The 22,123-nt window shown below is 42.6% G+C and overlaps 1 protein-coding gene across 4 annotated transcripts in view; it reads right to left on the bottom strand.

Annotated features, from left to right (window-relative positions):
* Positions 1-18,493, bottom strand: part of LCORL (ligand dependent nuclear receptor corepressor like) — a 64,739-nt gene extending 46,246 nt beyond the window's left edge. Inside the window, exon 1 of one of the 4 annotated variants that reach the window (XM_035111649.2) lies at positions 18,288-18,493. In XM_035111649.2, the coding sequence (XP_034967540.2) occupies positions 18,288-18,408 (121 nt within the window). In that variant the 5' untranslated portion in view covers positions 18,409-18,493. The remainder of the gene's footprint in view (positions 1-18,287) is intronic. The other 3 variants (XM_035111647.2, XM_035111650.2, XM_035111648.2) reach the window with 3 other exon arrangements.
* Between the last annotated feature and the right edge of the window lie 3,630 nt (positions 18,494-22,123).

The following is a 22,123-nucleotide window of genomic DNA, read 5'->3' as shown; positions in this document are numbered from 1 at the left end:
CTAGAGGAGCAGAATGTGATCATATACCAATAAGCTTTCTATTGCACACACTTGAAATTTGAAGCTACGTAACTGGATGAGGAAGGGACGCGGGTGGCACTGTGGGTTAAACCACAGAGCCTAGGGCTTGCCAATCAGAAGGTCAGCAGTTCGAATCCCCATGACGGGGTGAGCTCCTGTTGCTCGGTCCCTGCTCCTGGCCAACCTAGCAGTTCGAAAGCATGTCAAAGTGCAAGTAGATAAATAGATACCGCTCTGGCAGGAAGGTAAACGGCGTTTCCATGTGCTGCTCAGGTTCACCAAAAAGTGGTTTAGTCATGCTCGCCACATGACCCAGAAGCTGTACACCGGCTCCCTCAGCCAGTAAAGCGAGATTAGCGCCGCAACCCAGGAGTCGTCCGCGACTGAACCTAACTGTCAGGGGTCCCTTTACTTTCCCCTGGATAAGGTAGTTCCTCTGTTACAAAAATAGCTTCTTCTCCAGCTCAGGAGCTCTGTGATTGTTGCCATATAAGTTTAAAACCCAACTGTCACTGGCTTGGTAATATAAGTGTAAGGCCAGTAGCTACCTTCCTATTTTATATGTGCAGAATGTGCAAAGCAGGGTTTCCCCAAACTTGGGTTTGGGTCTCCAGCTGTTTTTTGACTACAATTATTATCCCTGAAAACTGCTCCTGCTAGCTAGGGATAATGGGTCCAAAATAGTCCAAAAACAGCTGGAGATCCAAGTTTGTGAAACCCTGGTGTATAGCATTATATTTACACTGCAGATAAGTTCTGGATCACCAAACATTACCCATATTGCATATGTTAAAGCCTAATGAATGGAGGAATCCAGAGGCCCCCTTTAGACATACCTTTGCTACTATGTATGGTTATAATACATTGTAAAGGTAGTTTTCTTTACAAACTACCCTTATGATAACCTAGCATCTTGGGACAGCCATCATTATTTGCATGGTTTATGAAGACAACAGGAAGCCAAATCAAAGAAGTGTACAGCTTGCCCAACATGGAGGCAATCTAGAAGGCAGCATTAACCACACCAGGAAAGGAAAACATAAATGTCATTCAGTAGTCAAAAACCATTCCTCTATTTTGCTTCTTGGAGCCAAGAGCTGAGCGCACAAACTACCCAGAAGGAACACACGTCCCACACCAGAGATACTTCCCCTTCCCATACTAGAATGATATATGTGAGATAGTAAACATTGAAGAAATAGGCAAAATTTCAAAAGCTCTAATTTCCATTCATATGCTGCTTGTTGCAGAATACAGGGTTTCTTCACACAGAGAACACATCTATAACTTTGTTTGAAACTAGACCTAGACTGAAAACAATTTAAAGGGCAAGTATTTTAGCACACAACTGCTTACAGTTTTATTATATACCGTTTCTCATATTTTAAGACATACCCATAAAATAAGCCATAGCAGGATTTTTAAGCATTCAATGAATATAAGCCATACCCCGAAAATAAGACATAGTGATAGGCGCAGCAGCAATGCCAGCCGCGGCAGGAGGAGGAGGAAAACAATAAGACATCCCTTGAAAATAAGCCATAGTGTGTTTTTTTGAGGAAAAAATAAATATAAGACGTATCTTATAATATGAGAAACACGGTACATACAGTAAATGTTTTAAAACAGAAAGCATCTTTAACATTTTCATAGTTTTACTCACCTTTCCTTCTAGCTACCTACCTATAGAAAAGAGGCATTTTGGGTTACATGATGGTAAACTAATAGAAACTTAATTGATAAATTCATGACCAGTTTCAGTAAATCTGGTCTTTGATGGTGTCACACATCCTCTGAAGGTTTGCTGCTTAAGTTGGGGACATTAGTGGATGCAGCTTAAGTTGGGGACATTACTGGATGCTGTTCCACCTGAGTAGCAGGTGGCAGCAATGGCCAGGATAATTTTTAGTTACCAGTTTATGGAAGGAATTTGAGGCAGGGGAACTTGTGGATCTTCAGATGTTGCTAGACTACAACTCCCATCATTCCTGACCACTGGCCATGCCAATTGCACACAGTCCGAAATTACTGGTCACTTTTCATTTTTTTGCGACTTAAGATCGCCATCTAGAGACCAATTTAAGCATTGCAGTCACCTCATTTGCCCATGACAGTAATCTCCACTGCAGGAGAGCAAGGGCAGCTGTTAACAACTTTTGTTGCTATGCTAAAGAGACTCCATTGTGGAACTGTTTTCATAAGTAAACAAACAACCTGTGAAGCTATTTCATGTGCTTAAATGGATTACTTATCTCTTGTGGGTAGGAGGGAAGCTTTGAATCCAACTTTACAGGAGACAAAGCAAACTTTTATTCTGTGGTGGGCTGCTCCCAGCCTCCTGAGGATTCCAAAGGCTGTTTGTTGTTATTGAAGCGCACATTTTTTGGTTTGCTCTCTGTTCTTTGCTCCCAGATAGGAAAGGCATGAATTGGTCTGTCTCCCCTTCTCCTCCAGGTGATCATCTTCCCCCACCCCCTTATTTTAAAAGAGAAGGGGTTTGTATGGATGGTCTTTTAAGCAAAATGAGCTTTGCAAGGGTGGGAAAGGAATCAAGGAAGAATGGGAGGTTGCTTTATTGTTATTTTAGCAACAAGTTTATTTCCTCCATTTGTGGGCATTCCTTTCTGGTTTACATAATGAGGCGCTGGAAGGCTGCTTTGGAGAAGTTTGGGGCCTCCTCTCTTCCCCCAACCCCCAATGTTTAGGAGGAATACTATGGAATAATATTTAAGATGAATATTATGACATTTTTAAGACTTAACACATTTAAACCCACTTTGTAAGTCTGACACCTCCTTGTTTTTTTTTAATGTAATGAATCTCATAATACTGAACTCACATTGGCTGGGACAAAACACTCTTGAGAGAGGACATGACAGTCTTCAAGGGAGGAGGAAGGGATGGTGCTAACACTAATCTTTTAATGTTTTAAGAGATTCTCAAATTCTGGATATTAAAAGGTAGGCCTGGAAGATGCATTAACATTTACATATTTGGTTTGCCATTGTAAATGTGGCATCTCAGGTACCCAGAACCTTTCATGTAACAGGATTCTGAAAACTCAGCTGTACAGGCAGTCCTGCAAAAAAATGTTTTATTGCGAACAGAGAGTTACTGCTTAAAAATAATAAATTAGGTTGCAACCCCAATCCTATTTGCCTTGATCTATTTCAGTACGGTAGGATCTATTTCTGTGTAGAAATGGTTAGGGTTTTCTGTTAGGCCTGTTCTTCCAATAAACTTATTAGAATATAATAGACATATTTAACTGTGACTGCAGTACTTGCTGAAGCTGCAACATAACATATTGAGTTAAGACTAGAGATGTGAAGGCCCGGAAAACCCCCCGGAAAAATCCCCCCCCCAAAATGGAAAAATAAAAAATAGATTATGGAATGTTTTATTTTAACATGATGAATAAAATATTTTAAGATAAGGGCTTGAAATATTTTATAAGTCATTTTTTAAAAATATGTATGGTATCAGATTATTCTAATTTCTTTGAGGACAAGCAAGTCCTAGATTACAAACTGAACTCTCCAATGCAAGAACAAGATACATTTCTTCCTTTAGGAGGTGCTATTGTCACCAGAAAAGAAAAGGTTTCAATTTTGTTTTTGCATACGTGTTCTGTTCCTCTTCACTAAGCCTCAAAGCACTGGAAGAAAATATAGAGCAACAAAAAGGGCCTTAAAGTATATGTGTTGTTGTGGCAATCAGAGACGTGTTATGAAAGAAAAAGGAAAGGAAAATATTTTAAACATCAAATGCTGTAAAACAGTCTTTTAAAAGTGAAATAAACTAATTTAAGCATATAGTATAAAATGGTTAACAGACCACACACATCAGTGTGAGGAAATACATAAGGTCTCATGAGCAAAACATGGGAGGTGGAGTAAGCATGTAGCATAGCAAATAATGATGAATGACAAGTTAAATTTCAGTTCCTGCTTGGATACACTATATTATTAATATGCTAGTTGTGATAATTTTATGCCCATTAAAATTATCCATAGTTATATTTTATGTTTCTAAAGTAACAGAATGACTTTCAATCTGGAAAAGAAAAAAGAAGTGCTAATGTAGCATTTTTTTCTTTTCCGAAAATTTCCGTCCCTGCCCCCCCCCCCCCGAAAAAACGGTTTTTTTCTGAGCTTCAAAATTTCCGGAATTTTACATCACTAGCTAAGACAGCCATACACATACACATACACACCCAAACCCACCAGTATTTATAAATACTTATGGCTGGCAACGATTGCCGAGGCTGAGCCCCATTTATGTTTGTGGTATCCAATTAAGAGCTGCTCTTAAAAATATGATAGTAGCAAAGTGTCACTGATGTAAATTGTGCATTAGTTCATGCATTTAAAAAATAATAAAAAACAGAAAGTGTTGCTGCATGGGGGGGGGGGGGGATGGCGACGAGTCATTTTGGATTTGCGCCTGTAACCCAGGTTCTGGGATCCTTTGGCTCCTAGCTTTTCCATCTCTGTTTCTAACACTAACTGCAGATGATGGGAGGAGCCCAAAAATGTCTGGAAGGACACAGACTTCTCATCACTGAAATAAAGCAGCAGGTCTCAAAATGAATATTGATTTTTGTTCCTTCTCACATTTTTCAAACGTATCATTCAGTGCTGAACTGGATTTTTAACAAACCAGAGGGCAGAAGGGGCTGGTGGAGGAAAGCAGGGGCCTATAATATCACATAATGATCTTCTTGGCCAAGTCAAACTCTAAACCAGTCTCTGTGATCCTAGTTAAACACACTGTGCACTCAACTTTGCCACTGATGAATGCTTATGTTCCTGTGTGAAGATGGCCCCAGCTTTATCAGTGAGACAGTAGCAGATCTGCCCTGGACTGTTGCAGGATTAGCAGTTCTCATGCCTTTGCTGCCCTCACTCCCACTCTTACTAACAAATTTTACCATTAATGAATTTTCAAAAAAGGAATGCTGCTATTTCGTTCTTTGAATATTTAACCAATATTTGACTAAGATTAAATACTAAGCAATCAATTGGTCATATTTGACAATTGTGTCAACTCACTTCTAATAATTCTTTATAAGTTCATGAAGTGTTTACATGCACTCCACCTTAATTTGCCAACTTCTACTCCCCAATGAAAGATGTAGAAGACATATAAAGGAAAGAAAGAAAGAATACAGAGTGGCGATTTCAAATGCAGTTTTATTTTTGAGATGGTGTGGAAGAGATATTTGGACTTTTTAAAAAAGAGTTATACTAATAGAGGAAGTGCCAAAGAACTTTTAAAGCTTATTGTGCCATAAAGTCATATTCTGTGGCCTCAGTGATCTAAACAGCAACGTGGCTCCATCACATCTTTTAATTTCTGAGAATACCTCATCACAGAAATAATAATGCTATATAGTATGGAGAAGAAAATTAAGGTAACATTGTACATCAACTTAGTTATGCCTAATGTTCAGCACACTATCTTGTTTTGATTTTGTTTTGAGTTCATGGTGGCACTAGAGTAACACTAGAAGATGTAAAGGCTTGTTTTAAGATGCTCAAATGCCCTCACCACCAAATTCAAGAAAAGTTTAAATACAGAGTTTTCTTTTCTGGTTCCCCCAAACTTCAAGTCATAAAAGTACTTTCAAATATTAAAAGAATATAGACCATCTTCAGGTCTAAGAATGTAATCTGGGAATCTGCCACATAGATTTCTTATGGCTGTAAAACAATGGCAAGGTCACACACGGCCTCAGATTTCTCCTCCTCTGCTACAGATTTCTCCATCTTCTGCATATTATGAAAGAAACTTGCCAATGTATTGGAAATACACCACACATGTATTTCCAAGACATAAATTTCATGAAGATCTAAATCTGAAGCTGTGACTCATACACACATGGAAAAATGTTGAGCTATGGTTACTGTTTCAACATGTAGCGTTAATCTGAATCAGTACATTTTTGCACAGATTACAGTATTGGCTATGGCCCATGGCAGGAGATAGAAAAGGTAAGCAGGAAGCAGATAAGCATATTCCAGTCTGCTAACTATGGTATAGAAACTTGGGTACCCATGATGTATGAACAGGGTCATTACGATACTATAATAAAACTCTTATAATGTATGGCAGAATAACCAATAAATAACCTAAAAAGTATTATATGTCAGTTCTGTGACATGTTAATTATAGGGGCATTAATTTTCTAATCCAGGCATCCCCAAACTCCGGCCCTCCAGATGTTTTGGCCTACAACTCCCATGATCCCTAGCTAACAGGACCAGTGGTCAAAACATCTGGAGAGCCAAAGTTTGGGGATGCCTGTTCTAATCTGTTTGACTTGGAAAATAAGTAGCATGGATTAATAATAGTGAATTTTTTTAATCTTCTGATATCTGAAGCATCTCTAAGATATTCCATCTTAAAATGCAATCTTAATTTTATATAATAAACATGTTAAAATCTGCACCTGTAGGGTTGTATTCAGAGTGAACCTCTGCAAACTGCATGTTCCTACAGGTGGGATGTGATTTTAATCCATTCTTTCTGCTCTTTATGCACCATGAAAAGTCTGTTCTGGATAGCAGAACCCCTTGAATAACTTGGAAGGTGGTGCTGGGGGTAAACAATATTTTCTCCTCCTATTCTTGCAGCAAGAAACCCCTACCTACTCCATCACATTTGATAATGGGGGGAAAATATTCCATTGATGAAAATCATCCATAGGAGTACTGTTTGCAGTGTCCTATGCTGTGGAGCACTATTCCAGCAGAGATTTGGCAGGCATCCTCATTTTTTTACTTTCAGGTGTCTCAAATACTTTTTTTTAATGCTGCAGGCCTTTGTAGAGAGCCAGAGTGGTGATGTAGTGGCTTTCCAGAGCCAGTGTGGTGTAGTGGTTAAGAGCGGTAGACTCGTAATCTGGGGAACCAGGTTCGCGTCCCCGCTCCTCAACATGCAGCTGCTGGGTGACCTTGGGCTAGTCACACTTCTCTGAAGTCTCTCAGCCTCACTCACCTCACAGAGTGTGTGTTGTGGGGGAGGAAGGGAAAGGAGAACGTTAGCCACTTTGAGACTCCTTCGGGTAGTGATAAAGTGGGATATCAAATCCAAACTCCTCCTCCTCTTCTTCTTCTGTATGATCAACTCTAATGACACAAGATGTCTACCAGCAGGACAGCACAGCAAATGGCAATCAGACCAGAAGAGGGATGAAGCACAACCAACACTCAAAACGGATCTGAATGGTAAGGGTGGCAAAACCCTAACCCTCCACTGCTTAGGAAGAGCTACTTGCTCCAATGCTCAGGGAAATATTTAAGTTTTATGTGCAGAAAACTTGAGGCAGAGCTATCAGTAGCAAGTCAATTTAGGAATAGCAAGCCAATGATTCTCAAGCTATGAAACATATTACTATTAAGACTATAATAACAGCCTGCTGGATCAGGCCAGTGGTCCATCTAGTTCAGCATCCTGTTTCCCACAATGGCCACGCAGACTGATAGGAGTCCCACAAGCAGGACCCGAGAACAAGAACACTCTACCCTCCTGCTGTTCCCAGCAACTTGTATTTAGAAGCACACTGTCTCTGACAGTGGAGGCAGAGTATAGCCCAGGGTGGTCCAACCTGCAGCCCATGGGCCACATGTGGCTCACAAAGTCTTTTTTGGCGGCCCTTAGCAACATTCAAGAAAAACAACTTGTAGCCTTTAAAAAGTGTCAAGCACTGTTAACGAAAGTGGATAAATCTGTTTGTGTATTAAATCTGTTTAATAATTAAATCTATTAATTGTATATTTATATAATTAAATACACTTATTGTGTATATTAAATAATTTTATTATATTGTGAACACTTTAATTCATGATATGGAAATTTAATTCAGTGTGTGACTCACAGGTTCAGTGTCAAAATATTCTTGCAACCTACTGGGCACGAAAAGTTGGATTGCCCTGGCATAGCCATTAAAGTAAGAAGCTATTGCAGGATATGGAATACATGAAACGGGCAGCAGCAGCAAAGACAAGCGCCTATGTGCATCTCCAAATATGAAAATATTTACACATTCACCTGTAGAAGAAAGCAGGGTATGGAGGAACGGAAAGGGGTGAAAGAGCTACAGTAAGTACAGAAGTGTGGCCCCAAAATCAGAAAGGTTGAGTAACTGGAATAAGCCAAGCCAAATTTGTGGATGCATGTCAAACATGACATGAACAGTTTAAAGTATTATTAAAATTTCCCTTTTCTATAGCTCTTTCTCTGGACTCCATAAACGGGGGGATGTCTGTACATGATTTTAAGTTAATGTAACTTAGTGTCTAGGCTGCAGAATGTAGTCTCCCCCTCTCACACATATAGCCTGGATTCAATATACAGTGGTACCTCTGGATACACACACATCTGGTTGCGTATCCTTCAGGATGCGAACGCGGCAAACCCAGAAGTATTTTTCTGGGTTTCGCCATGCACACATGCGCAGAAGCAGCAGCTCCGGTTGCGAATTCCTTGGGATCCGACCGGAGCTCCGGAATGGATCCCGTGCGCAACCGAAGGTACCACTGTATTTCAGAGAACACTGAATCATAAATATGTTTCCTAAGTAAAAACAGCAGCTGAAATCCTGCTCAAGACATTAGACTCATTAGATGCATTGGTAGGATCTTCTCACTAATGGTTTCATGGGCTGGACTCCCTACTCAACCACCAATACATAACATATGTAAATCCAAGTTCATGGAATATCTTTGACATCATCATGCTGTCTTCTCTATCTGACTGGTTGTCCAATTCCATATAGTATTTTATTGACAGACATGCTAGTATTCATTTTGCCAACACCTAGTTAATCTTTTATACCGTAGGTCTACAGGTCCTGGTGTGTCTGTAGCGAAGATGCTGGACATGGTCACTCAGAAGAGTGACAGAACACAGAAGGGTTGAGGCTTAGATTACCAAGGAACACCAAAAGAGCAAGAGTCTTTGTTTGTTTATAGAAGACATACAGCAGCCCAAAATTTTTGAGCAAAACTCAGAGCTCATCTAGTTTATTATGGTACCTATACATAGTCCGGAAATAATGAAAACAGATTAAAGGTCAACTTTTGGAGAAGGTGTATGCACACTCTGACCTACACATTCTCTAAGCTAGCAGTCCCCAAACGTCAGGGGATCTCTGTAACTCACCCAGGGGGTGTGTGGCACCATTCACATAACAAAAACGACCATAGAGTAGGCCTGGGCGATATATCACCCAGGATCGGTATGGAGTCTGTTGAAGTGCCTTCCTTTTCCCTAGGATCCAGGCACAACAAAAATGGTAAGAAAAGGAGAGGGGAGCAGAGGAGTAAGTAGGTAGAAAAACCTTAGAGCAGGCAAGCTGGAAAGGAGAGAAGATCAAGAAGTGAAGAGCTTCTACCTACACACTTTTAATACATTCTCAATGGTTTAATTACTGTTTTGCAAAGATCCTTCAGTTTCTGCAGAATTAATTTCAATTTTTAAGTATTATTAATCAATTTAGGCCCCAAATAGACAAAGGATATTTATGCCAGGTAAACTGTGAAAGATAGCAAAGATAATATTAAGGGTATAAAATGTTGCCTTGCTGCAAATATAATTGGGGGGGGGGTATGGAAGCTGAGGTACTGTATTTGGTTAAATTAGTTAAAAATAAACTATGATTTAAAATGAATTAGCAGTGTGCTGTTGTATGCTGCTCAAAAATCTCTGCTTCACTCTTGTCCTGCGCCTGCTGTTGACATGTTGGGGAGGAAACAAGACGAGACTTCGTTTGCATTATGTGCAAACCAATGTTCATGGTTATCCCCATCCACCTCCAAAAAGAAAACCTATGAAAGGCAAGCCTAGCACATTCCTAGATCAGATACCTGAAAATGTTGGCTTTGCAATGTGAAGCTCATTTTCCATATCCAATTTCAAGGGAAAATAAAGAACGAAACACTCCAAATCTCCTAGATCTTCACATTCCTCAAGCGCTTTACCAGCAAACCACACCAGTGAATGAATTCCAAAACATAGCTCAAGACTTCTTTTCCTTACAGGAATAGTTTGATATACCTGGCAGTTATCTCCCACTTAAAACAAAACAGAACAGAATAGTCTTTAACAAAATTACTGTTACTTGAAATAGAATACTATAGCAGAGTACAACAGCTCAATAAAAGCAGACAGAATACAGATTTTGGTAAGAGTGGAGTATTATTACAAGACACCAAATTTGACAAATTTTATTTTTTACTTTATTTTTGTCTTTTCTTTTAATATTACACTTTCAGCTTTCTGATAAAATTGCATGGCTTGAAAAATAAATTAAAAGGCCAGAGTTAAAGTGAAGTATTAATCATCAGAATAATTGAGCATTCCTCTGAATGTAGCAAGTTTTATCCACTTTCCTCAAGATAAGTGGAACTCAACAACACAGCTTCTATCTATCCCCCCCACCCACCAGACCAAAAAACCTCCACAAGCTACTTACATTAAGAAACAGGCAACTTTCGAGAACTTTAAAGCATATATATGCATGTCTGGGAATCAGGAAGTTCTGGGAGTAGTTGCACTGCCCCAAAGGAGCTTGTGGGTATTTCTTAATTCCAAACTGTCACTTGAAGACCAGGTGGCTTGGGTAAACAAAAATATATTTACTCTATTGCCGATAATGTTGAGGACAGAATTACCTGTCTGGGGAAAGTTCTACAAATGGGACACCACTGCAAAGAAGATAATCTCTTGAGTCATCTCTCTACACCAGGTGTTGGCAACGTTTTCCGGCCATGGGCCGGATCATTCCCATGGACGATCATCTGTGGGCCGGACATGCACTGAAGCGATATCCAGCACCGCGCTGCCCATATCCGGGGTGCTGAAAATCGCTTCTGCGCATGCCTGGAAGCCAAAAATTGCTTCTGCCAAAAATTGCACCTGTGCAGAAGCAATTCTTGGCATCTGGGCATGCGCAGACGCGGTTTCTGGCATCTGCACGTGCGCAGATGCCATTTCCGGCACCACTCGGCGAGTCCCTGCACCACGCCGGTTTAGCACAGCACATGGGAGACTTGCAGAGCGGGCGGCTCATGGGCCGGATAAACAGCCTCCCGTGGGCAGGATCTGGCCCATGGGCCAGAGGTTGCTGACCTCTGCTCTACACACAGATCTTGTTGGGGGCACCACCATCAAGGCTTCTTTTGCAGATCTCAGAAGCACAGGTTGGCAGGTCAGTGTTTCCCAAACTTGGGTCTCCAGCTGTTTTTGGACTGCAGTTCTCATCATCCCTGATCCCTAGTTCTGCTAGCTAGGCATGATGAGAGTTGGAGACCCAAAAATGGCTGGAGACCAAGTTTGGGAAACAAGGAGGAGGAGTAAGCAGGGCTGGCCCCAAGACATTTTGCTGCATAAGGCAAAGGACAAGACCACCACCCCCCCCATTATTCTGTATGTATGCTTTTGTTGAGATTCCTGCATTGCAGGGAGTTGGGTTAGTTGATCCTCGGGGTCCCTTTCAATGCTACAATTCTTACTACAGACTCTAAGTATAGAGGCCAATTATAATGGCATTTTCTTTAACACTGGCCATAGGACAGCATCCTCTACCACTCTGGGACAGTAAACTAGCTTAGGAGATGCAGGGCAGATTGCTTGGCACACATAGCTCTGTCTGTTCCATGCCCCAAGCATCTGCCACCCGAGGAAGCTGTCTCACTCAGCCTAAAGGCTGGAGGTGTGTGATGGGGATGCAGTAAAAAAAAAGGGGGGGTACTACAGGGTACAGAGAAAACACTCCGGATCAGAGGGAGAGAGGATTTAATTTAGAGTTTTTTAAAAAAATAAAAAACCCTGCAGTGATGCAAAGAAGAGAGAGCGTAATTCTTTATTTGTGGAATATTTACTTCCAGGCTAACAATTTCAAGTTATAATTAAGCAGTCGGACTGTGAGCACTTAGAAAAGGATGTTATGATTACTAAGAGCTTTTCTTGCTGAAAAGCTGGTATGATGATGATAATAATAATAATGATTTATTTACTTATACCCCGCCCATTTGGATAGGTTTCCCCAGCCACTCTGGGCGGCTTCAAACAAAATATTTAAAATACAATTTAAAAAATCAACCATTAAAAACTTCCCTAAAAAGGGCTGCCTTCTGATGTCTCCTAAAAGTCAGGAAGTTTCTTATTTCCTTGACATCTGATGGGAGGGCGTTCCACAGGGTGGGCGCCACTACTGTGAAGGCCCTCTGTCTGGTTCCCTGTAACTTCACTTCTCGCAGTTAGGGAACTGCCAGAAGGCCCTCAGAACTGGATCTCAGTGTCGGGGTTGAACAATGGGGGAGGAAACACTCCTTCAGGCATACTGGGCCGAGGCTGTTTAGGGCTTTAAAAGTCAGCACCAACACTCTGAATTGTGTTCGGAAACGTACTGGGAATCAATGTAGGTCTTTCAGGACCAGTGTTATGTGGTCTTGGCAGCCACTCCCAGTCACCAGTCTAGCTGCCACATTCTGGATTAGGTGTAGTTCCGGGTAACCTTCAAAGGTAGCCCCACGTAGAGCGCATTGCAGTAGTCTAAGTGGGAGATAACCAAGATGTGGACTGGATGAGATAACTGTGGATTCATAGCTGGTTGACTGACCAAACCCAGAGTTCTCACTACAGTGGTACCTCGGGTTACAGACGCTTCAGACACTGCTAACCCAGAAACAGTACCTCAGGTTAAGAACTTTGCTTCAGGATGAGAATAGAAATCGTGCGGCAGCAGCAGGAGGCCCCATTAGCTAAAGCGGTGCTTCAGGTTAAGAACAGTGTCAGGTAAAGAATGGACCTCCAGAACGAATTAAGTTCTTTACCTGAGGTACCACTGTTCTGGTTTCTCATCATCCTAAAAATAAGTGACCAGTGGGGTGCCACAGGGTTCCCTTCCAGGCCCATAATGACTTGGATGAAGGAACTGAGGGGATACTCATCAAATCTCCAATGACACCAAACTGGGAGGGGTAGTCAATGCCACAAAATACAGAAACAGGATTCAAGACAACCTTAACAGATTGGAGAACTGGGCCAGAACTAAGAAAAGGAATGTCAATAGGGACAAATTTAAGGTTCTACATTTAAGCAGGAATGATCAGCTGCACAAATGTAAGATAAAGGACATGTGGCCTGCCAGACCTAAATGTGAAAAGAATCTAGGGGGCCTTAGTAGACCATAAGCTTAACACAAATCAACAACAACAAAAGCTAATGTTATTCTAGGCAGAGTGGATAAAAATCAATGATTTTTAAAAATAAATTTAAAAAACATTTTTTAAATTTAAACTGGATTTTTAAAAAGGTTTCAGAGAAAAAAATCTTTCTAAAGATAGTTTTCTATTTAGGTTACATTACAGTCCAAAGTTTTTCATGTGTGCTAAAACTAAGTCTAAGTTTGTTTATTTTTGTTTAACCACATCAGTTAACAAACATGGATACATATGCTATAAAGTTATTGTTTTAGTTAAATAAATTGGTTCAATTGTTATTAAGGAAATGTTTGTTTTTCTCCTTCCAATAAAGTACAGCAGAAAAGTTATCCAAATATAAAGTTAACTTATTAAACCTCACAATAATTTCATAATTATGTCTCTATGTATTTCTAATAGTATAACCAAATCAGTATTTTTTGCTATCTGTAAAAACTACTCTGAAAATTTATTATTCCAAAACCATCTGGTTGTAAATATTAATATTATACCAGCAAGAATGAGTCTTTCTGTAAAAAAAAATGATTTAAATCAAGTCTTACTGACAAGGGGTTTAAATTGAATTGATTTAAATTAAATCCACCCTGATTCTAGGCTTCATCAACTGTCCCAGTCAAGGTAAGTAATAGTACCACACTATTCTGCCTTTATCAGACCACACTTGAAGTACTGTGTTCAGTTCTGGGGGCCACAATTTAAGAAGAATACAAAGAAGCTGGAACATGTGAACAGGAGAGAGACCAAGGTGATCAATGGTCTGGAAACCAAGCTGATAAGAAACAGTTGAGTGAGTTGGGCATGTTTAGCGTGAAAAAGAGGAGACTGAGAGGAGCAGTGTTAGAAATTGAAATATAAAAGCTGGGAGCCAAATGGCACCCTAAACCTAGATTTCAGTCGCCACAATGATATGCCTAGGGACTTTTTTACATGATTACAAAGCACATGAAGACAAGATGGGGGACAAGCTAAAGATGGATAAATGATGTGCACAAATGACAACTTTTTTTATAAAAAAAAACCACACACAGAGAAGCAATCAAGTAGAAAAGCCGTCTAGAAGAGATGTGACTGCAATTTCATTCTACCGGTAGCAATTAGAGGGGGTAGTTTGCCATAACCTGTATCTTTATAAACTTGTGAACAACTTTACACAGAGAATTTATTTGGTTCTTTTTACAATTTGTGGTATTTGGAGGGTGGCAACCAGCCACAACAAAACATTTAATACAGAAAACACACTAGACTAGGCCTGGGAGATAACTGGATTTTAATATCATGATGTATCACCAGCTAAACATCACAATATCTTGATATATCACGATATATATCTGTGGTGGCAGAGGGCCTCGCCAGACCACGGTGGAGGAGGGCCCCGCGGTACCCTCTTCCGCCACAAGGAAGAGTGCCAAACCCTCCACCACTGCGGGGAGGTACGGGGGGAGGGGCTCTGCCCCTGCAGGGAAGCCCAGCAAGGCCCTCCACCACAGCAGATATATATTGTGATATTTAGCTAGTGAGATATATCGTGAAGTTGAAAACTAGATATCATCCAGCCCTACCTGGAACCAGTTTTCTAACAGTAAGAAAATTTCAGAACAACATCCCCAGGTGCACATCATTAACTGTTCAAATTTATTTGACACACAGTGAACTTTACTTCTTTCTGAATTCAAGTTTTCTGCTCTCATAACCTGCTGTCACAGAAATTCTGCAGACCAACTCCAAGGGTTTGGTTTTTTGTGCATAATTACTCGTTCCATTAAGTTTACAACCGAGGTACCCAATACTACATGAAAGATGATGTTATGGTTTTATTGATTCACCAGGATCTTGTCCATGTTATCTTTCAAATACATATGGCAGTTGAGCAACACAGTAGCTGAATACTAAAATATTGATTCTGCACTTACAAAAATATTGAATGAAAGTATGGAGGAGGGAGAAACGTTTGTCAGGGGGAAATAGCCAGCATGTGAGTCATGAGCCATGGAGGAGAGGGCTACCGGTACTAGCCATGATGGCTATGATCGTTCTCCATGGACTCAGAGGCAATAATCCTTCTGAATACCATTGCTGGAAACCATAGGAGGGGGCAGAACTTTTGTGCTCAGGTCCTGCTTTCAGATTTCCCGCAGTCATTTATTCAGCTACTGTGAGAACAGAATGCCACTGGCCTTATCCACCAGGCTCTTCTGTTCTTAATCAAGACATAGCAATTTCTCTACAAACAATAAGCACTGCTTCTGAATTCTCCACATTTTTTTAAACTAGAAATACTATGCCATTTCTAGGGATAAAGGGGGCGGGTGGATGCCCAACTATAAAAGTTGTATTGCCAATACATTAGACAGAAGGGGGGCACAACTTGAAGACTGCGCTTCTACCATTTTTAAGTAGGCTCTGTAGACAATTAAAGCCCCCCACTTTCAATAGTACACTGGAATATGAAACCACCACCTGAACTAGATTATATGAATGTCCATACTTTATTTTTGCTTCCCCATCATTTTTCTTATCTTAGTGAAAGAGCTTTCGATCTGCAAGCAGCATTGCAGTATAGAGAATGAGGTGCCAGAATTTGCAAGTTCTCAGCTGCTTATGCAACTCCACACTAATTATTATTATTATTATTATTATTATTTTATACACCGTCCATCTAATTGGGATACTTCAGCTTCCAACAAATTAAAACACCAAACTCAAACACCGCATAAAGCTAGCATTTGACAGAGGCCCCAAATAATGCTTAATGCTTTCCAAACATACAGGTGAAACTCGGAAAATTAGAATATTGTCAAAAAGTGCATTTATTTCAGTAATGCAACTTATTATTTTTAATTTTAATTTTAACAAATGCTTTCTTTTGGAAATTCCACTGTAATAAAACAAATAGTTACAATAATACAAAAAGAAACATCGCTATTACATTTCATTAATTACATTCCATTTATAATTAACCCGCCTAACGACAAATAATTACCATTACAACCTAACGACAAATAATTACCATTACAACAAATAAAGGCTTGACATATCTGGCTTTGCATGTCATGCACCTATCTCATATACTGTATTGGTTTCACCTTTTAAGTTGTGTTACTGAAATAAATGCACTTTTCGACGATATTCTAATTTTCCGAGTTTCACCTGTAATTCATACATCAGTATCTCTCCAAACCAGTGTTTGAAATTAGCCAGGGGCCAGGCTCTCGGCCACTTGAGACCAAGTGAAGATGCCTGAGTGCCAGGAGGGCACCTGACAACTCCGCCATCTGGAGGTGGATGCCTGGGGATCATTGGATCTTGACTGTTTTCACACACTAAAACCACATCCTATAGAATTCTGTTATATTTTAGCTGCACAATTGGAATGAATTTCTGGAACCAAAATGCTTTTCCTGGGCAGCCTGAGCAGGAGCAGTCGACATTAAGAATAAGAGGTTGAAATAGGCCAATATACGGTATATGTGGACTGGCGTGCTATGGTCCATGGGGTCACGAAGAGTCGGACACGACTAAACAACAACAAATATGTGGACTGTGATTTTTCTTAAGCTCTCAAAGCTCTTAACCTAGCTCAAGGTTATCATCTGAACTAGCCAGATGTTTAACTGAGAATCAATCAGTCAGTTCATCATTTGACAAATAAAGTCTTTAGAGCATCTTGCACGAAAATGGCAACCAGACATTGTTTTGGCGACTGTAACTTTGGTTTAAGGAGCCATTTTGCACCTAGCTTATTTATCTTGGGTTTCTAACACTGCTCCAAACCACTTTCATTTTATTCTTAGGCACATAATGAACAGAAGCCAGCATACTACTGACTTCAAGAGATTCAACTGATAATTGCAAGACAATGTGCTTCATGTAAATTTAAATGATGCCCCCCTAGATGCCCCACACTGTCAGAGAGAAAATGCCTTCTTGAAAGCCTATGACTGGAAGACACAGTTCTGAACACAAATGCTATCTAGAGATAGTTCAACAATCATATCTAAAGATCTTCAAGTAGGAGCACTAGGCAGAGGAAGGAACAACCCAAGTCACTTTGCTATTGGAACTACTGTATAAAAATCTAATGCCATTTCCTTCCTCCATCCCCATCTCCAACATGGGGCACGACCTACTTGGAAATGTCCCTGCAAGAAACGGGAGCTGCATATTTTGATAGTGCTTGTACAACTTCCCCTTGGGTACGATCTGCTCATCTTATGTTCTACTACGGTTAACAGTTCCACCCAAATGGGATAAGGCCAACACCAGGAGTACACCGCTGGATAAAGGTCTGCAGGAAAAAGCAAACCTAAGGAGCGAGAAATCAAGAGTCGCGCCACCAACCCATGCTACACGAAAATCTCTCTTACTCCCCACACGTGTGCACGCATGCACACACTCAACGACCAAATCCACAGCTAATACGTGGTCTTTGCAGCCAACGGAGCTGTCGAAAAGTTTTCCAAAGGAAGAAGAGCGGGGAGAGAGAGAAAAGAACGGTGTCCGACCCGACCCTATAAGCCGCCCTGGACACAGGATAGCCGGGGATGGGGGAGAGGAGGAGGAGGAGGAGAAAGGAGCGAGAACTGCCGTTGTTATGACAACCCCGGGAGGGAGGGAGGGAGGCAGGCGCAGGCCAGCGCGAGCGAGCGAGGGAGGGAGGGGGAAACTTCAAATCCCAACCGTCAACGCACGAGCGGCTTCCCCTCTTAAAGGGGCGGGCGCGCACAGGGACGGACCCTCTCGAGGAGGGAACCCGGGACAAAAGGAGACGCCGCTCATCCACCCTCCTCAGCGCGGCTGTGGCGGCGGCGGAGCCTAAATCGGCGGGCAAGTGTCGCCCGCGTTCGTCGCCCCACCCCGCCCCTCCAGGCCCTTCCCTGAGGGGGAGTTGGTGGCCGGCACTCGGCGCTGGCCGTGCTTCCCTCGCGGCGCTTCCCTCACGGTGGAGGCGGCGGCGGTGGCTCTCCGCCGGCCGACCCCCCGCCCCGCACACGCCACACACACACCCCTCAGCCCCTTCCCCTCCGCCTTTCTTACCCACACAGTGCATGAGCCGGTGCCGCCAGGAGTCGAGTTCGCGGCGGACTCCCCTGCGCTCCGCCGTGCAGCGGGGGCTCCGGCACTGCGAGGCGCCAGGAGCGGGAGCCGCGGCGGCCATTCTGCCTCTTCCCTTTCCCGTCTGCCTCTGACCTCACGCCCGCTCATTTGCATACGGGAGGGAGGGAGCCCGCGCGAGCGGGAGGGCGCCCGACGCGGCACGCCCGCTCATTTGCATACGGGAGAGAGAGAGGGGGGAGGGAGCGCGCGCTGGCCACGCCTACTCTCGCCCCTCAGATTCTTCTCTTCAGGTTCCTTAGCTCGCGGCTGTTTTTTCCTCGCTCAGGTTTCCGAACCCGCGAGAACGAAGAGGAGGAGGGGAGAAGCAAAGCGCCGGTAACCCCTGAGCGGATAGTATAGGAAAGAGGCAAGGAGGTACAGCCGTTTGGTACTGCAAGCGGCGGGCGAGCGGGAGTCGGGCTGGTAATGCACTGTGTGGAAAGCCGTTAAACAGAAGGGCGGGTCTCCTCCCTGCGGACTACAAACCCCAGAAGCCCTTGCGCCAAAGGGCGGGCCTCCTTCCTGTAGCACTTACGAGATGGGCGGACCTAGAAGTTCGCGATCCTTGTCAGCTTCGCGAACCACATAAATCGGGTTGCTGTTTGCTGCTCTTCTAATTATTACGTTTGTATACCGCCCTTCATCTGTGGATCTCAGAGATTAATAATAATAATAATTATACACTGCCCATCTGACTGGGTTTCTCCAGCCACTCTGGGCGGCTTCCAGCATCTATAAAAAGAAGGCTCACAGCATAAAAATACAAGATAAAAACGCAAATTACATAATAAAAGCCAGAATAAAACACAAAACAACGACCCCCATCCCTCCCACAAACAATTTTTAAAAGGCCATAGAATGTTTGAATAGCCAAACGCCTGGGGGAAGAAAAAGGTTTTCGCCTGGCACCTAAAGTATATGTAGGTGAGCCTTCCTGGGGAGAGGATTCCAAAAATGGAGAACCATTGCAGAAAAGGCCAATTCATGCGTTGCCACACTCCAGTCCTCTTGTGGAGGAGGCACACAAAGAAGGGGCTCAGATGATGATCGCAGGGTCTGGGTAGGATTTTGCACACGCGCACACCAATCTACCACGATATCACCATAACATTTAGTGGTGTAGAAATAAAACAAATCAGTTGATCAACGCAAATTACAGACATTCAGCTGCCCACAATTTTGTACCCAAAGTGCTAGTATTTTACTCGTCCCCCAGTGACCAGAACCGTTAATCTTTTTCCCCCACAGCTGTAGGAGTTGCCAATAGTTTTCAAACAGCATTCCAAGGGACACTTGAAGGCAGAAGGGGGTCCTTAGAATCTTCTCAGTGAGCTCCATGAAACATAACTTATGCATGCACTACTAATTTTCCTTGCAGTGTACTGACAGAAGGGGAACATTCAGACTTCTGGGGGTGGGGTGTATTTTCATGGTGATACGTGTGAAATGTGAAGTGAGTCCACACCTAAGAACATGTCCCAGAATATTTTCTGATGTGTAGCAGCTGTTCATTAACAGACACTGTGGTGGGAAAGTGTAGTTTGGAGGCTAATACAACATTCTGTCCACACATACTCATTCCTCTCTAAGAAGGATGTTTACTAATCCATTTCTTAAACCAACACATTCTACTACCACTAATAATACCCTCTTTCCCCGAAAATAAGACATACCCATCAAATAAGCCGTAGCAGGATTTCTAAGCATTTGTGCAATATAAGCCATACCCCGAAAATAAGACATAATGATATGTCTGGAGGGCGCCAAGGAAGAGGCGAGGCTGGACGCCTAATAAAAATAAGACATCCCCCTGAAAATAAGCCATAGTGTGTCTTCTTGAGGAAAAATAAATATAAGAAAGTGTCTTATTTTCGGGAAAACATGGTAGTAAATTATTACCCACCTTTTACCCTAAGGTTACAACAATTAAACAACTGACAGTGACAAAAATAAGGTACGTCACTTGTGACTGCAGTTTTCTACATTATTTTACCAGTATTGGACAGTTGATCACAACAAACACCTGACATGCTGTGGAGTAGTTATCAGTTCCAGCCAGCTACAATCAAGGATACAAGATCCTCCTCCTAATCAATATCCTCAGTTAAGTTATGGAAGGTCAGCAGGGGAGAATTGCCAAAGTACGCTTTTGCTAGAAGTATCTATGAAACAAAAGTTTGCAATGCAGTTATTTCAGTTCATATTACAAAAGAATATATATTTAGTAGAGTTTTCAAATAAAAGAAAGAATAGAAGCAAGTTGAAAATTCAATTCTCAACAGACTGTGTAGATCAATGCCATCACCCTGCACAAGATGACCTCCAGTCCCCACCCTCAGTGCAAGTCCTAATGCCACTTCATGCTCACATAAGCTTATCAAATAGTGGCAGTGGTAACAGCAGAAATGAACATCCCTACCTGCCTTTTTAAAAAAGATTTTTATTTACAAATTTATAAAGAGCACTTTCATTAAAAAACGTAAGCTGTTATACAATATTTTAAAACAAAAACAAAGATACATAAAACAACATTAAAACATTATTTGAAATATCAAATAGTGATTGGATTAAAAAGAAATTCATGTTACAAGGGCCTGTCTGAGCAAGAAAGTCATCAAGAGGCATGTGAATAAAAGGAGGAATGGTTCCCACTGAATGCAAATAAGGAGTTCCATAAGGTAGGGTCTGCCACACTAAAGCCTTGGTCCCTAGTGATGGCCCGCCAAATCTCAGGGACTTGGAGAACTGCCAGAAATCCCCCATAAGGGGGTCTTGGTGATCAAGGTAGAATATAAGGAATCGGACACTCCTTGAGCAAAGTGGAAACGAGTGCTATTTTACTAGACTAACTGTCAGTACGCAGTCCAGCCCTGATCAGTAAAGTGCTGGGTAAGACTACAGACACCCACTGTCTTCATTTTCTCAGGGTGGTATGGGCTTTGCTTCAAGTGGCTGCAGCCTCACCCAGCACATCACAGTGCCCCTGAGCACCACACGCTCCTCTTCCTTCCAACAAATGTTTTAGAAATGGCCATGGCTCATAATATTTATCCCAATATATGTCAGCTCTGTTGTAGTGATTCAATTCATAGTCAATAGTAAGGTTAAAATGTTGTTTGCAAAGCAGAGCGAGTTATCTTTAACGGCTGGATGTAGGCAGAAATTCAGCACGTACCACCCCACCCCTTCATGGAGAAAACTTCATCCTACTAGCTAGGCATTAATGTCCGTTAGATTGCAATGAGAGAAACAGGAATGTGAATGTGGGCGGCGCTACATTGTCTGCGCCGCCCAGCTCTTCCAAGGAGGCCCCAGGCTCCCGCTCCCGGCGCGAAGCTCCAGAGGCGCGCGGGGAGCGCGAGCTTGTGGCTGCCTCCTCCGCCTCCCAGGTCCCCCGAGGAGGTGGCCCCAGGCTCCCGCTCCCGGCGCAAAGCTCTAGAGGCGCGCGGGGAATGTGAGCCTGTGGCTGCCTCCTCCGTGCCTCCCAGGTCCTCCGAGGAGGCGGCCCCAGGCTCCTGCTCCCGGCGCGAAGCTCCAGAGGTGCGCGGGGAACGCGAGCCTGTGGCTGCCTCCTCTGCTTACGTTCCCCGCTCCTGCTTAGCGCTCCTCCGCTTACGCTCCCCGCACGCCTCTGGAGCTTCGCGCTGGGAGCGGAAGCCTGGGGCTGCCACGCCTGCGCCCCTCAGCCTTTTGCTTCTAGGGGGGGCAGTTGCCCCCTCCTGCCCCCCTGCCTACACCCATGCAACTACTCCTGCTTTGCAACAATGTACTGAAGA

The sequence above is a fragment of the Zootoca vivipara genome, chromosome 9, assembly GCF_963506605.1.
Source record: "Zootoca vivipara chromosome 9, rZooViv1.1, whole genome shotgun sequence".
In the NCBI taxonomy this organism is placed as follows: domain Eukaryota; kingdom Metazoa; phylum Chordata; class Lepidosauria; order Squamata; family Lacertidae; genus Zootoca; species Zootoca vivipara.
Note: the sequence above shows the minus strand (reverse complement) of the source record. Positions and strands in the feature narration are given on the sequence as shown.